At 42.8% G+C, this 14041-nt stretch overlaps 1 protein-coding gene across 3 annotated transcripts in view; it reads right to left on the bottom strand.

Moving 5' to 3' along the window:
* Window positions 1-14041, bottom strand: part of ephb3a (eph receptor B3a) — a 43737-nt gene that overhangs the window by 18877 nt on the left and 10819 nt on the right. Inside the window, exons 2-6 of one of the 3 annotated variants that reach the window (XM_029704176.1) lie at window positions 11376-11440; window positions 6751-7423; window positions 3081-3236; window positions 1234-1569; window positions 603-727 (exon numbers count right to left, since the gene is read on the bottom strand). In XM_029704176.1, coding sequence (XP_029560036.1) covers window positions 603-727; window positions 1234-1569; window positions 3081-3236; window positions 6751-7423; window positions 11376-11440 — 1355 coding nt within the window. Of the gene's footprint in view, window positions 1-602; window positions 728-1233; window positions 1570-3080; window positions 3237-6750; window positions 7424-8120; window positions 8396-11375; window positions 11441-14041 lie in introns of those variants that run through there. The other 2 variants (XM_029704177.1, XM_029704178.1) reach the window with 2 other exon arrangements.

Below are 14041 nucleotides of genomic sequence, written 5' to 3'. Positions count from 1 at the left end.
AGCACAAACAGATCTGGGACCAGGCTAGAGGCTGGGAAAAAGGCAATAGGAGTGGGCTATACAGCACAAACAGATCTGGGACCAGGCTAGAGGCTGGGAAAAAGGCAATAGGAGTGGGCTATACAGCACAAACAGATCTGGGACCAGGCTAGAGGCTGGGAAAAAAGGAAATAGGAGTGGGCTATACAGCACAAACAGATCTGGGACCAGGCTAGAGGCTGGGAAAAAGGCAATAGGAGTGGGCTATACAGCACAAACAGATCTGGGACCAGGCTAGAGGCTGGGAAAAAGGCAATAGGAGTGGGCTATACAGCACAAACAGATCTGGGACCAGGCTAGAGGCTGGGAAAAAGGCAATAGGAGTGGGCTATACAGCACAAACAGATCTGGGACCAGGCTAGAGGCTGGGAAAAAGGCAATAGGAGTGGGCTATACAGCACAAACAGATCTGGGACCAGGCTAGAGGCTGGGAAAAAGGCAATAGGAGTGGGCTATACAGCACAAACAGATATGGGACCAGGCTAGAGGCTGGGAAAAAGGCAATAGGAGTGGGCTATACAGCACAAACAGATATGGGACTAGGCTATAAAACAGTGCCTTACCCTTTCGTAGTACTTTATCTCGTAATCCAGGATGACCCCGTTGGGTTTCTCTGGGGGAAGCCAGGACAGGCTGAGGGTGTCTGACGTTGACTTCATCAGGTGCACTGTGGGTATTGCTGACGGTGCTGTGATTGGACAACAAAAAAGGGTGATGTTAATAAGTAAAAGAAATACAAGCTTTCGTGTTGAATATGTTAAGAGCATTTTTGTTCCACTGTATAAATGAAATTAGCAAAGTGTACAAGCTCTTCATCTAGCATTGTTTACGATTATCTGACCATTCTCCATTACATTTCAGTTTATTGATTTGGTCCTAAGCTGAAATGACACATACTGAGGCCATAAACTCACACAAAGCATCAGCACTGAGAACAAGATGAGCCGGTAGAAAGGAGAAGACTTTGTTGCTGCTAACCTGAGTTGAGTGGTAAAGTTGGTGACATTGAGTGGTGTGTCGTCGTGTAGTCAGAGTGGTGATGTTAAGTGGTAGGGAGCTACTTTACTTACAGTGGTGACCTTGAGTGGTGTGTTGTGCTGTCGTGTGGTGAGGTGAGAGTGAGTGCCGATATCAATTATTCATGTTGAGTGCTGCTAACGTTAAGCGCTGACAAAGCGTTACGACGATACTAACCGGCCTGGTTGGTGGTGATGTTGACGGTGGCGTATCGCGGTGCGCCGGGGCTCTTCCCAGAGACGCCGTTGACCGCCTGGACCTCAAAGCTGTAGCGGGTGTGCGCCTGCAGGTTCCTCACAACCACCTTCTTCTGGGTCAGGCCGAGTCGGCGCGGCGACATGTCCATGTTGTCGTCGCAGCGCGAGCACGGGCTCTGGTCGCGCAGACACTTCTTACACACCACGTTGTAGATGACGTCGTCCCGCCCGCCGACGTCCAGCGGCTCCTCCCACTCCAGGGCGATCGAGGTCTCGTTCACCGTGGAGATGACGTTCTGAGGTGGCGAGGGCACGGCTGGACAGAAACGCCACATACGGTTTAGTGATGTCATCTGAACACCGCTTATAGAGGCTAATATTGTAGAACCTCACTTTTAGAACCTCACTGTTAAAACCATAGTCTTCGAACCCCACTCTAAGCATTTATGATTTGCTTACTAAGATACCAACTAGGGCTTATCTTCCTGGATCCATACAGTTCATACAATTGTCCACTTTCTGGTGGAGAAATATGATCTCCAGCACATAATGAATTGAATAGAAGTCTTCATTTATTTTATATATACCATGTTCATTCCATGGACTTCAACTTCAACATTATAATTCATGGAACTTAAATGATTAGCCATTAAATAGCAATGGGAGTTCATTCCATAAAGTAGAAAGATGTTCTGCTATACATGATGAAATAAATAGCAGGATTCACATCGCGAATATAAACCATATCCAAGCCACGCTTGACTTAAACATCACTATTCATGAAACTTGATTCATTACCCATAAAATAGCGACGATCTGAATGTAAATGATCTATTGCGCAGCGGTGGTGCATAGTAGTGTATACCTATGGAACAGTGTTACTCAATAGAGACGAGCTCTTTAAATAAGAACGGTATGAAATCGGGGTAACGTGTGATAAATGCTACAGGGGACAACTGGAGCAGCAAGCATAATGTTTCTTTCATCCAGCTACAGAGGCTGAGGGGAAATCTAAACCCAAACCCCTCTCAAAGCCGATTCAGACAACACCTACTACGGCAGCAGCACATGGCGAGGTAATGCTTTCAGAGTGTCTCAGTCCACGCATCTCAACCAACTCAGTTCAGCTCCTCTGCCTGTTCGCCCTAAGTGGAGCTAGTCCCCCCCCCATGCTCTGTCTTATCCAATTAGACTGACACAGTTTGGATTGTGGCATCATCTAATCGGGCACAAAGTCTGAAATGCTGGGCTCCCAACGCGATCCTGAGCTGAGCTTTCTAGTACAACACCCTCGACCCCTTGCTAAACATTGTCTGCCAGGCCTGGCACACGCTCTGACAGGCTATAGGGGAAGTATGGAGTCCGAATGGTCTGCGAGGATAGTGACACAGTGGTTTGAAAAGATTTGGGCACAGTGACACAGTCCGGATTTTCTCAACAAGGAGAGTCTGCGCGAGTCATAGGGGCTCAGTCACAGTTAATGTATGTTATGCCAGTGAAAAAAAGGCCTTTGGTGTTAGGCTATGTCACAATGTCAAAGCAGTGCATGTCTATCACACATCAATTGTGATATCTCTGAGAAAAATGATTTCTCTGGTAAAGGTGTCTGTGGAAACAACTGTAGATGCTCAAGTTAAAACTAAACTACCTTCACAGACACTTACACCATAGCGGTTTTCGAAACTCTCTGGGCCAGTTCCCCAGACAAAGGTGAAGCCTAGTTCTAGACTAAATAGCATGGAGAATCTCCCATGCTCAACGGAGAATCTTCATAGAATTTCTACGGCCAATGACAACTGCTAATGAAAAACTGTGAGCTTGACTTACTGGTGCAGGCTGATTCCGGAGGGTCACTGTCGGCACGGTAGAAGCCATTTTGGCATAGGCAGATGTTGGCCCCCCTGGAGCTCGTGCGACTGTTGGGGGGGCAGGGGTAACACGAGCCCTCTCCCTGCTTGTACTTGAATAACCCGGGGGTGCACGCTATATTGGAAAGACAAAAGCGAAAGGGACAGTCAGAACACTGTCAAAGTCAATAAAGCACAACACCAAACCAAGGCCGGCCACATACTACAATCTCAGTCCGGCTGGGGTCAAGTATGTTAGAAAGGCCTAACTATTGATAAAGGGCAGTTCTCGTTGAGTTTGAGAGAGCTACTCTGTCCAAATCTTTCAAACCATAATGTCACACTAGCCTCTCTCTTTCTGGGTGAGTTTGAATGCGTGAGGAACACCTAACTCTTTATTAAGGAAACTTCTAGCGAGGGGTGTGAACGAAATTGGGATAATTTTCTTTCCCCCTCCCACAAAATTAAAATCACAGTGCAGTTATCACAAAACATATTCTTTGCCGTGTTATAGCCTAACTAGATGATAGGCTATAAATGCCTGGGGAAAGTTGTGTAATTGAAATAAAAATAGAGAGATAGAGGTGAACTTTAGGCTACTTGGCAAATTTGCAAGACAAGACATTGCGAGATACAGATTACCATGACCATTTCCACATTGTTCTTTCTGCCTGCCCCTCCTCTCTCTGCCTCGTGCTGGCTCGCCTGCTCTTTCTCTTCGCTAATGATGCAAGTGTGTGTTCAGTCTTCGGTCTGGTGCGTGTAGAATATACTAGTTTATTCCTTAATGATAGGCCCTGCTTTACTGAAGTTGTGAGACATTTGCAAGATAAAGCATTCCATTGTGAGATTCAGCTTTCGATTGCCGATAGATAGGCCTAGTGCACGATTCTGACTCCGTCTACCTAGTGGCCACCCTGCCTGTACTGTGCCCTTCCCCTCGTTCTCTCTTGCTTTGAAAGATGCAAATGTGTGTTTTTACAGAGGTACAGCAACTAATCAGCTTCCTCCGTTCCAAAAATACCAAATTTTAGGAGTCGATTCGTTGCGGATTCTAATCTTGGCACTGAGAAATGGGAGTCGACGTGCAAGGAGTCGATTATTTTGGAGAGTCGCATAATGGTGAACTTACTAAATGACTGTGTGATATTAGGTTGCTTCTTGTGTAAATATTTTCCGTCTGGATTTAAATGATTCGTATATTTGCTGTTAACAGTTGGGAAAATGGCAGAGGAAGGCAAGCGACATCAGCGAAGTCCTACATGGCAATACTTTGAGAAGTTAAATGAGAAGGTGGTAAAATGCAACATTTGCAAGGTGGAATTGAGGTACAGTAATGGTAATACGGGCGCAATGGACACACTGTGAGATTCAAACCGTTGCGGTCATATGCAATAGCAATAGGACCATATTCTGCATTTTGAAATCACATGGAATTTATTAACATTTCTTATCGTTTTAACGGAAAACCAATACAAAAATGTAAATGTTAAGATTTTTTCCCCCCTCGGTTGTTACATCCCTCTAGCTAGTCTGTCAAATACCTTCATGTCATATCGTCACACTAGACTATCTCAGTGCGTGTGGGAGGGGGGGGGGGGAGAATATGTCAGGAAGTCTTTATAAACTTCTAGCAAGTCTGTGCAAATCCTTCATACCCTCTCATTTTCATCATAACATACGAGGGATTTCAATCTATCCCAGAGAGGACTATGGATGACAGGTAAATTGAGAGCGAAAGATGAAGATGGACGGATTACAGTAGATTGTTCCGGTCTGGCTAACAAGGATGGAGGATACTATTGAAAGTAAGCATACACCTGAATCCATCACTCAGTGTCTATGTGGGGCTAAGTGTCAAGATAAACCAACAAAGGTCTCATCATCAAATGGGGTTAAGATTTGTACTAAAAGTAGGAGGTTTACACTAAGAGGTTGTAAATATCACTTAGAAACTACCCTTTACTTCTACTTTTCTCACATTCTTTAAGTGTGGTGTAAAACCGTGGCTCTGGCTAACATCTGTCTTATCAGCATGAGGGCTCGTAAAAACCTTTCTGGCGAGGGGGTGTGATTAACTAGTCGGGCTAAGTGGTTTTCCAGTTTGAATTTAAGCTAAGTCCTAATTCTCCGGAATGCCACTTTGTGTGAAATTAGTGAACTTTAAAGTTCCGCATTCTAGCTCAAAAACCATGCAATAAATAGTTAAGTTAAGATGACATGAAAATGTGTTTTGGATCTCGTAACTCAACTAAGACCTCAGGCCCAGATACACTCTTGAAACATTCATCTGATTTTATGTTTGTCTTATTATACACTGCACCATCGTTTTCTTTTGTTTGTTTGTTTTGTTTCTCGAGGACAATCACCTGAATCCTCCGCTTTAATCCATTAACCTTGGAGGGCATGCCCATTTGTCTTACCGGAAAGTTATGTGGCCCTCACTGGCCTCTCCCTCTCTACCCCACCTCCCGCTCCCCCCACTCTCTCTCTCTCTATCACCCCTCCCTCTCTCCTCCCCTCTTTCTCTCTCTCTCCCCTTCTCTCCATCCCTCCCTCTCTACAACCCCCCCCCCTCTTCATTCCACCTCTCTCTCTCTCTCTCTAGACTGAGGTAACGTCCCTGTGATTAATGGTGAGCGGTGGCAGTGTTGGCTCACGGTGGTCTGAGCGGTGGTAATGAGTGCAGCCGCCTGTAGATGAACTAACGGTGGGGAGACCATACAGGAAATTACACTTCCTCCTCCTCGCCACCGCCCGCCTCCGCCACGCCTGAAGCCTCTGGAGAGCCTTTTATCAGGCGTCGACAACAGGCTTTTAACCTTGAGCCGCCAAATGGCCATAAATGAGCTCTCTGGCGCGTGTTATTTGCCGTTTCTCACGCCCAGGTGAAGAAAGGAGAGAGACGAGGAAGCTTCTCTTTCTTTCCCTGACCGCTCCTCATTTTGGCATGGGCAATCGGCAATTCACGGCTCAATCTCATTGTCCTTCTCTCTCCCTCTGTCCGTCTCTCTCTTAATCTCTCCTTCCCCCTCTAACAATATATCTCTCTCCACCTCAATATCTCTTTCTCCTTTACAATCTCTTTGTCTCTCCCTCACACAACATTCTCTCTCACAATCTCTCTCTCTCTCCCACTATCTTCCTTTCTCTCCTCACTATCTCATTCTCCCTCTCCCTCCGATTCCCCCCCCTCTCTCAATATTTGTATGCTGCTGCTCTCCGCAACAGCTCATTAATGCAATCTCTCCACCCTCCTTCACGCGCCACACAATACATACAGAGGGTGGAGTAGACTGTGTGACTTGAATTGAGCATAAAAAAACCCAGGCTTTGGCTAAGCATTAAAAACCAGGCTTTAGTTAAGCATTAAAAACCAGGCTTTAGTTAAGCATTAAACACCAGGCTTTAGTTAAGCATTAAAAACCAGGCTTTAGTTAAGCATTAAAAACCAGGCTTTAGTTAAGCATTAAAAACCAGGCTTTAGTTAAGCATTAAAAACCAGGCTTTAGTTAAGCATTAAAAACCAGGCTATAGTTAAGCATTAAACACCAGGCTTTAGTTAAGCATTAAAAACCAGGCTTTAGTTAAGCATTATAACCAGGCTTTAGTTAAAAGTCAAAACAGGCACCTATAGACTGAAAACTCACCCTGGCACTGTGTGTCGGCCATAGCAGGCTCAAACCCTGGCATGCAGGTACAAGACCCCACGGGAACCATCCACTCCCCATCCCCGTTGCAGTACAGCTTAAGAGGGACGGACAATTCCTGCGCGTTAGACACACACGCCCCCGGGGCGATGACCAAGGAGGTGGCCTCGGCCCCTGTGGCCGTCTCGGGGAAGACGGCGAAGTTTGCGATGGTCGTCGAGCACTTCTTGAAGAAAACCCGCACGGATATCAAGGACATACAAGCCCCCAGGTCCTGGAAGGCTAGGTAGAAGCCGGCCTTGGAAATAGGGCCGAAGCTTCGCACTTTGGTGTTGATCCTGCCTGCCTCGAGCAAGGAAAAACTCTCATCAGGGGCAATGGTGTCAACTTTGACATAAGGGGTCTCCCTCCACAAGGGACTACTTTCAGTAGCGGTATCGCCATCGGACTCGTAGTAGAAGAGGTTAAAGGTCTCTTTGCAGGAGCCAGGGATGTTGGGAATACTGGCACAGTCGCGAACGGAGAACTTGAGCTCCACGTAGACGCGCAGCACGCCCTTACGGGGGATGAAGTCCGTCCTCAGCCAGTTGTTCTGGTTGGGCTCGCGCACGTTGCACACCTGGTATGTCCTGATGGGACTCATTGAGTCGTCGTAGCCACTCACCTCCTCCCACTACAGGAAAACAGACAAACAATGTTACTAGTGAAGAGAACTGTAGATATCATCGGACCTGGGTTCAAATAGTATTGATTTTATTTCAAATAGTTTAGCTGTGTTTGGTTGAGCTTGCTCGAACCAATGCAATAGTGCCAAAAATGCAAACCCCACTCATCTAGCACTCCAGGCAGGCTCTAACATGCAAAGCCTTTGAAAGAAAACAAATACTAATTGAACCCAGGTCTTCATATAATCGTATTATTAATTGCACAGGAAAGGTAGCAATCAGAATGTCCTTCCTAGGAAATGTTGGTTCTCCAAATGCTACAGTAATTTAGTAAGTGCTGCTATTGAAAGAGATTATAGGGCCTATTTTTAATGAGTTCTGCCATATCTGCCTAATCTCAAATCGTGTATAATGCAAACAGTGCATTATTTACTAAAGGGGCAATTCAAATGCAATGTCATCTTTCTGGTTGCATCACGGAGATGTTATGGTGTATAGTGTAAAACTTGAATTAATAGACTGGCCGTTCATTTGCTCAAATCACTGACCACAACAGGCGCTTATTAGAGACAGGCTTCTATTTGAGCCAGGCGTCCATTTTCCCTAACGCGCACAGCTTCTGCTCATTTGAACAGTTCATTGTTTAGTTCCAGCATTTTAATACATTTCTTCATTTCCTTCAATAATGTGTTATCATTTACATACCGTGTCACGTTTTAGTTGTCTTAGTATGCCTCTATTTCAACCCCCAAAATGTTTTTCTTTCACAGATTAGTTGTTTTCGTCTTTGATTATACATTTTCGGGGGGGGGGGTGTACTCCCCAAAGTTGTTGACTGTTCTTATGCTTGCTAGTTAGCTACAAGTTCTCAGCTGTTAGCAACCAATGGCTAGCAGTTTCTTACTTGTGATAAAAAAGGATGATTGCCATAATTTTTTCGAGACGTTACTGAATTATTTCATGTAACAAATCAAACATTAAACCACATAAACAATTAATTTAGACCCGGTGTTTATTTGAAACAGGTGTTCGTGTGCTGAAATGTGTGCCCTTGCTCGGCTATTAAAAGGGACAGGTGGCTATTTCAGACTCAGCGTTTAATTGAAGTTTTACGGTACTTTAAGATTCAAGTGGTATATTTCAAGTGGAACATTTCCAAGCCTACTCTTTAATGCCGCGAGAAGCATTTTTGCATGCTATGAAACGTGGTCAGTATACCTCATTGAGTGAAGCAGTCAATTAATTATTTCACAGCACTTAGCTTCAACAACGGTCTAACGATGATATGGTTCTCTACAGTCAGCAAATTAACCATTTACACCAGTTCATATCCCCAGATATTCTACACCAAATATATTTTACAATATTACAATATAGGCATGACTACCTATAAGAAATATTCAAAGAGCTATCTATTACAGGATTAAATCCATGATTAACCATGATCCATGATTAACTGGGTTATTAACATATTTTTGCCCAAGGAATAAATCATCTTTTCCAAGAAGTTAATCTTTTGATTCTAACAACTCAACCTGAATAATTAATTTCCATTCTTAATGAGGGCTCCAAACATTGATCAATTCAACAAGAGGAACAGAATGCATAATTCCATATTTGGCACGCATGCAATTTATTCCAAAACGATGAGTCCAGGAATCAGCATTCTACACCATAAATCAAGTGCAACACGTCGCAGCAGCAATCCCTCACAAATAAGATAATTGCACCCGGACAGAACGTATGGGCTTGTCACGCATTTTGAGAGGGCCGCCTTGCCCTAATGACATATGACTTCTTGGGGTGCAAAGACATTCGGTGTGAGTCTGCAGAAAGGCCTGAAAAGAATGGACTGCCGAAGATTGTTGCCATGGTAACCTGTCGTTTTCATTGACTGACTTTGCGCTCACGTACAAAAGACAAATTACACTGCCCGGGAGTGGGGAAGGTCTGTCAAGCTGTTAGCCTGGGGGTCAAATATATGTTGTTTTATTTTCTCACCATTTCTATGGGGGATATGATCAGCTGAAACATTCATTCCCGGCTGTAATTTGCCTATTGGCTTCTTCCACTAAGAGAAATACAGTACAAGTCAAAAGTTTGGACACATGTACTCATTCAAGAGTTTTTCATTATTTTTACTATTTTCTACATTGTAGAATAATAGTGAAGACATCAAAACTATGAAATAACACATGGAATCATGTAGTAACCAAAAAAGTGTTAAACAAATCAAAATATTTTATATTTGAGATTCTTCAAAGTAGCCACCCTTTCCCTTGATGACAGCTTTGCACACTCTTGGCATTCTCTCAACCAACTTCACCTGGAATGCTTTTCCAACAGTCTTGAAGGAGTTTCCACATACGCTGAGCACTTGTTGGCTGCTTTTCCTTCACTCTGCAGTCAGACTCATCCCAAACCATTTCAAATAGGTTGAGGTCAGAGATTGTGGAGGCCAAGTCATCTGATTCAGCACTCTATCAATCTTCTTATTGGTCAAATAACCCTTACACAGCCTGGAGGTATGTTGGGTCATTGTCCTGTTGAAAAACAAAATTATAGTCCCACTAAGTGCAAACCAGATGGGATGGCATATTGCTGCAGAATGCTGTGGTAGCCATGCTGGTCAAATGTGCCTTGAATTCTAAATAAATCACCAACAGTGTCACCAGCAAAGCACCCCCACACCATCACACGTCCTCCTCCATGCTTCACGGTGGGAACTACACATGCGGAGATCATCCGTTAAACTACTCTGCGTCTCACAAAGACACGGCGGTTTGAACCAAATATCTCAAATTTGGACTCATCAGACCAAAAGGACAGATTTCCACTGGTCTAATATCCTTTGCTCGTGTTTCTGGGCCCAAACAAGTCTCTTCTTCTTATTGGTGTCCTTTAGTAGTGGTTTTGACCATGAAGGCCTGATTCACACAGTCTCCTCTGGACAGTGGATGTTGAGATGTGTCTGTTATTTGAAGTCTGTGAAGCAGTTATTTGGGCTGCAACCTGAGGTTCAGGTAACTCTAATGAACTTATCCTCTGCAGCAGAGGTAACTGGGTCTTCTTTTCCTGTGGCAGTCCTCACGAGAGCCAGTTTCATCATAGTGCTTGATGGTTTTCGCGACTGCACTTGAAGAAACTTTAAAAGTTATTGAAATTTTCCGGATTGACTGACCTTCATGTCTTCAAGTAATGATGGACTGTAATTTCTCTTTGCTTATTTGAGCTGTTCTTGCCATAATATGGACTTGGTCTTTTACCAAATAGGGCTATCTTCTGTATACCACCCCTCCCTTGTCACAAACACAACTGATTGGCTCAAATGCATTAAGAAGGAAAGAAATTCCACAAATTAACTTAACAAGGCGCACCTGTTAATTGAAATGCATTCCAGGTGACTACCTCAAGAAGCTGGTTGAGAGAATACCAAGAGTGTGCAAAGCTGTCATCAAGGCATATAGTGGCTACTTTGAAGAATCTCAAATATAAAATATATTTTGATTTGTTTAAACACTTTTTTGGTTACTACATGATTCAATGTGTTATTTCATAGTTATGTATTCTCTATTAATCTACAATGTAGAAAATAGTAAACAAAGAAAACTGGTATTGTATTTCCAAATTCTTCAGCTAGTGTTGCTTGCAGCCGTGTTTGTTGCCATTTTGGGCCTATGTACTCAATATGAGTATGTAGCAGAGTTTAGTATTTTTTTACTACGTTGGAGATTTATGTTTTGGACTATTTTGGAGGTTTGGGGATCTTCATTTAAGAAAAACTTTGCTTAAAAGTAGAACTTAAAAGGTGTATGTTTCTCATTTGTTTTTAGCAACGAAGAAAAGAAAATAAACTTTACAAAGAGAGGTATAAAACAGTGGGAGGTGTGTTGTTTAAGTCAGGGGGAGCTCGATTAAGTAGCAAATGCAACAAATGCTGTGGAATAACAACACACTCACCCCACTCTCCGGAAATGTGGTCCAGGCCAGTTCTGTGGTCGCCCACTTGCTGTCCATTAGTGTTTCTATAAATCAAGAACAGGAGAGTTAGTTAAACCAAGAAGCTATTGTAACAAACAATAACTCAGGGTTTTCCAAACTCGGGGCCCCAAGGGGTGCACGTTTTCGTTTTAGCCCTAGCACTACACAGCTGATTCAAATAATCAATTAATCATCAAGTTTTGATCATTCGTACCAGCTGTGTAGTGCTAGGGAAAAAAACTAAACGTGCACCCCTTGGGGTCCTGAAGACCGAGTTTGGGAAACGCTATTAAGTGGTGGTTGGAAATAAAATTATAGTCCAAAAAGCAGAAGTCTATTATTTACCTAATTCATTATTTTAGTCTATTCTTCTCAGAAGACGACAGTAAGCCTATTGGCATCAATTCCACACGGATACATAAAAAACTGGGTACACAGAAAGTCTGTCATGAGAAAACTGTTAAATCCTCATAAAGCTCTAAATAAAAAGATGATGATGGAAGAAAAAAAACAGTCTGCCTTTGATATCACTGAAAATGTAGAAATTTGAGAAAATGTGCCATCCTCTAGGAGGGAGAAATCATCTCGATCGAATTTCAAAGCTTTATTACTAAGTGATATCACAATCAATCACAAATCACTACTCGGCCCAGCCATAGTGGATTCCCCAGAGTGGTGACCTCGTATTACACAGGTCATTTTGAGAGAGTCAGGAGTATGAAAATCGAAGGATGAGGAGGTTAAACAAATAAAGGGAAGAAAGAGAGTAAATAAGAGGATCAATAGACATCGTTGTCACCTGTCAATCTGTATGATGGCTGAGTGATGTCATCAAAACACACCAAAGGCTTGCAAAAGGTTATCTTCTTGTTGTTTACTCTAATGCACCTCCAATTTACAGTTGTGTCAATTACTTTGAATAGAAGCCCAAGCATGGGAGCTTGGGCTCCCGTGTGGCACAGCGGTCTAAGGCACTACATCTCAGTGCTTGAGGTGTCACTACAGACACCCTGGTTCGATTCCAGGCTGTATCACAACCAGCCGTGATTGGGAATCCCATAGGGTGGCACACAATTGGCCCAGCATTGTCCGGTTTTGGCCAGTGTAGGCCATCATTGTAAATAAGAATTTGTTCTTAACTGACTTGCCTAGTTAAATAAGGGTAAAAGCTATCAGTGTTGGATAGGTTACTTTCTAAATGCAATCCATTACAGTTACTAGTTACCTGTCCAACATTGTAATCAGTAATGTAACTTTTGGATTACCCAAACTCAGTAATGTAATCTGAATCATGGTGTTCTCCGACTTGTGGTCAGAACAAATTTAAACTTGCACCTTTTTTCAATGCTGAATTGAATGTCATTGGGAAAAAGGTGTCAATGTATTTTCACAAACATCCTTTCTGAATTTAAAAGTAATCCAAGAAGTAATCATCTAGTTTTCAAAAGTACCTGTAATCTGATTAGAATGTTTTTTTGCTGGTAACATAACTGATTACAGTTAGTTTATTTTGTAATCAGTTACTCCCCAACCCTGAGGACTAGCTTCCTTATTACCATAGTTTGGATCTAGATTAGCTATAAGGTGTAAAAGGTTACCTTCTTGATTCTCATTCCCTTTACAGACAGACTTTACGGTATGGTGCCTGCTAAAAAAAATCTGCCAATGTTTTTTAGATCCCAATTCATATAGTCCCATTTTTACCACATTCTTGCCGGGATAAGCCTTTTAAATCTCCAGTGCACATGCAGGCAAGTTTAGGAGCGATAGTAGACGTGGGCCCATGTGGGTGGACGTCTATTTGAATAAATCCATTGAATATACACCATCACAAGGAAATCCGTTATTACATTTGTTTTAGGCAGGTCCTAAGAAACATAAGACTAATAAAATGTAATTTCAAAAGAGATGAATTATGTTACTGGTCTGTGCAGCCTATAGTTGCTTTGCTCATTAAACAAACAAGACACACAGCCTTCTATAAAATATGTGTGTTGACTGTGATTAGGGTAGCCTAAGAATAGAATTCAATATAACAGAATAAAATACAAATAGTATTTATAGATACAGCAAGGTGTGGAATGGCTGTCATTTTGAATTGAGCCCAAGGCAAGCACATGCTTTTTTGATCCACGTTTCATGTCTTTTCCTACCCTCACTCCGCTTTGTTAGGGAGCAGGCGTAGGGTCTTGCAACGAGAGTATCTTCATCACGATACCGATAGAAAATGATAGAAAATCTATATTTTACAAAAGCATGTGAGTCTTGTGTTCATATTTCACAACCTCCGGGGGCTTTTGGAGTTGCCTATACGCGATCAAGCAAAAATAATAGGCCTACACTTGATTTAGGCTACATTTTTTGCAATGCGAACTGTATCTAATCAGTCCTAGATAAGCTAGCACCTCTACTTACTTGCCCAGACAGAGAATTAACCAAATATACAGATGGCGATTCACTGAAACAAAATCACATTGATTGATTAAGAGAAGTCACAGGCGACTGAAGAGGAAAATAATCCACTTGTTATGCTACATACAGTAACATGCTTGGCAAAATGTTCAGATCAGTGCTAACAAATGAACCAACTAGACAAGATGATCATGAGCGGCACCTCAATTTAGCTAACATTTCCACAGCCTAAT

This window comes from Salmo trutta, chromosome 21, assembly GCF_901001165.1.
Source record: "Salmo trutta chromosome 21, fSalTru1.1, whole genome shotgun sequence".
NCBI classification, from domain to species: domain Eukaryota; kingdom Metazoa; phylum Chordata; class Actinopteri; order Salmoniformes; family Salmonidae; genus Salmo; species Salmo trutta.
Note: the sequence above shows the minus strand (reverse complement) of the source record. Positions and strands in the feature narration are given on the sequence as shown.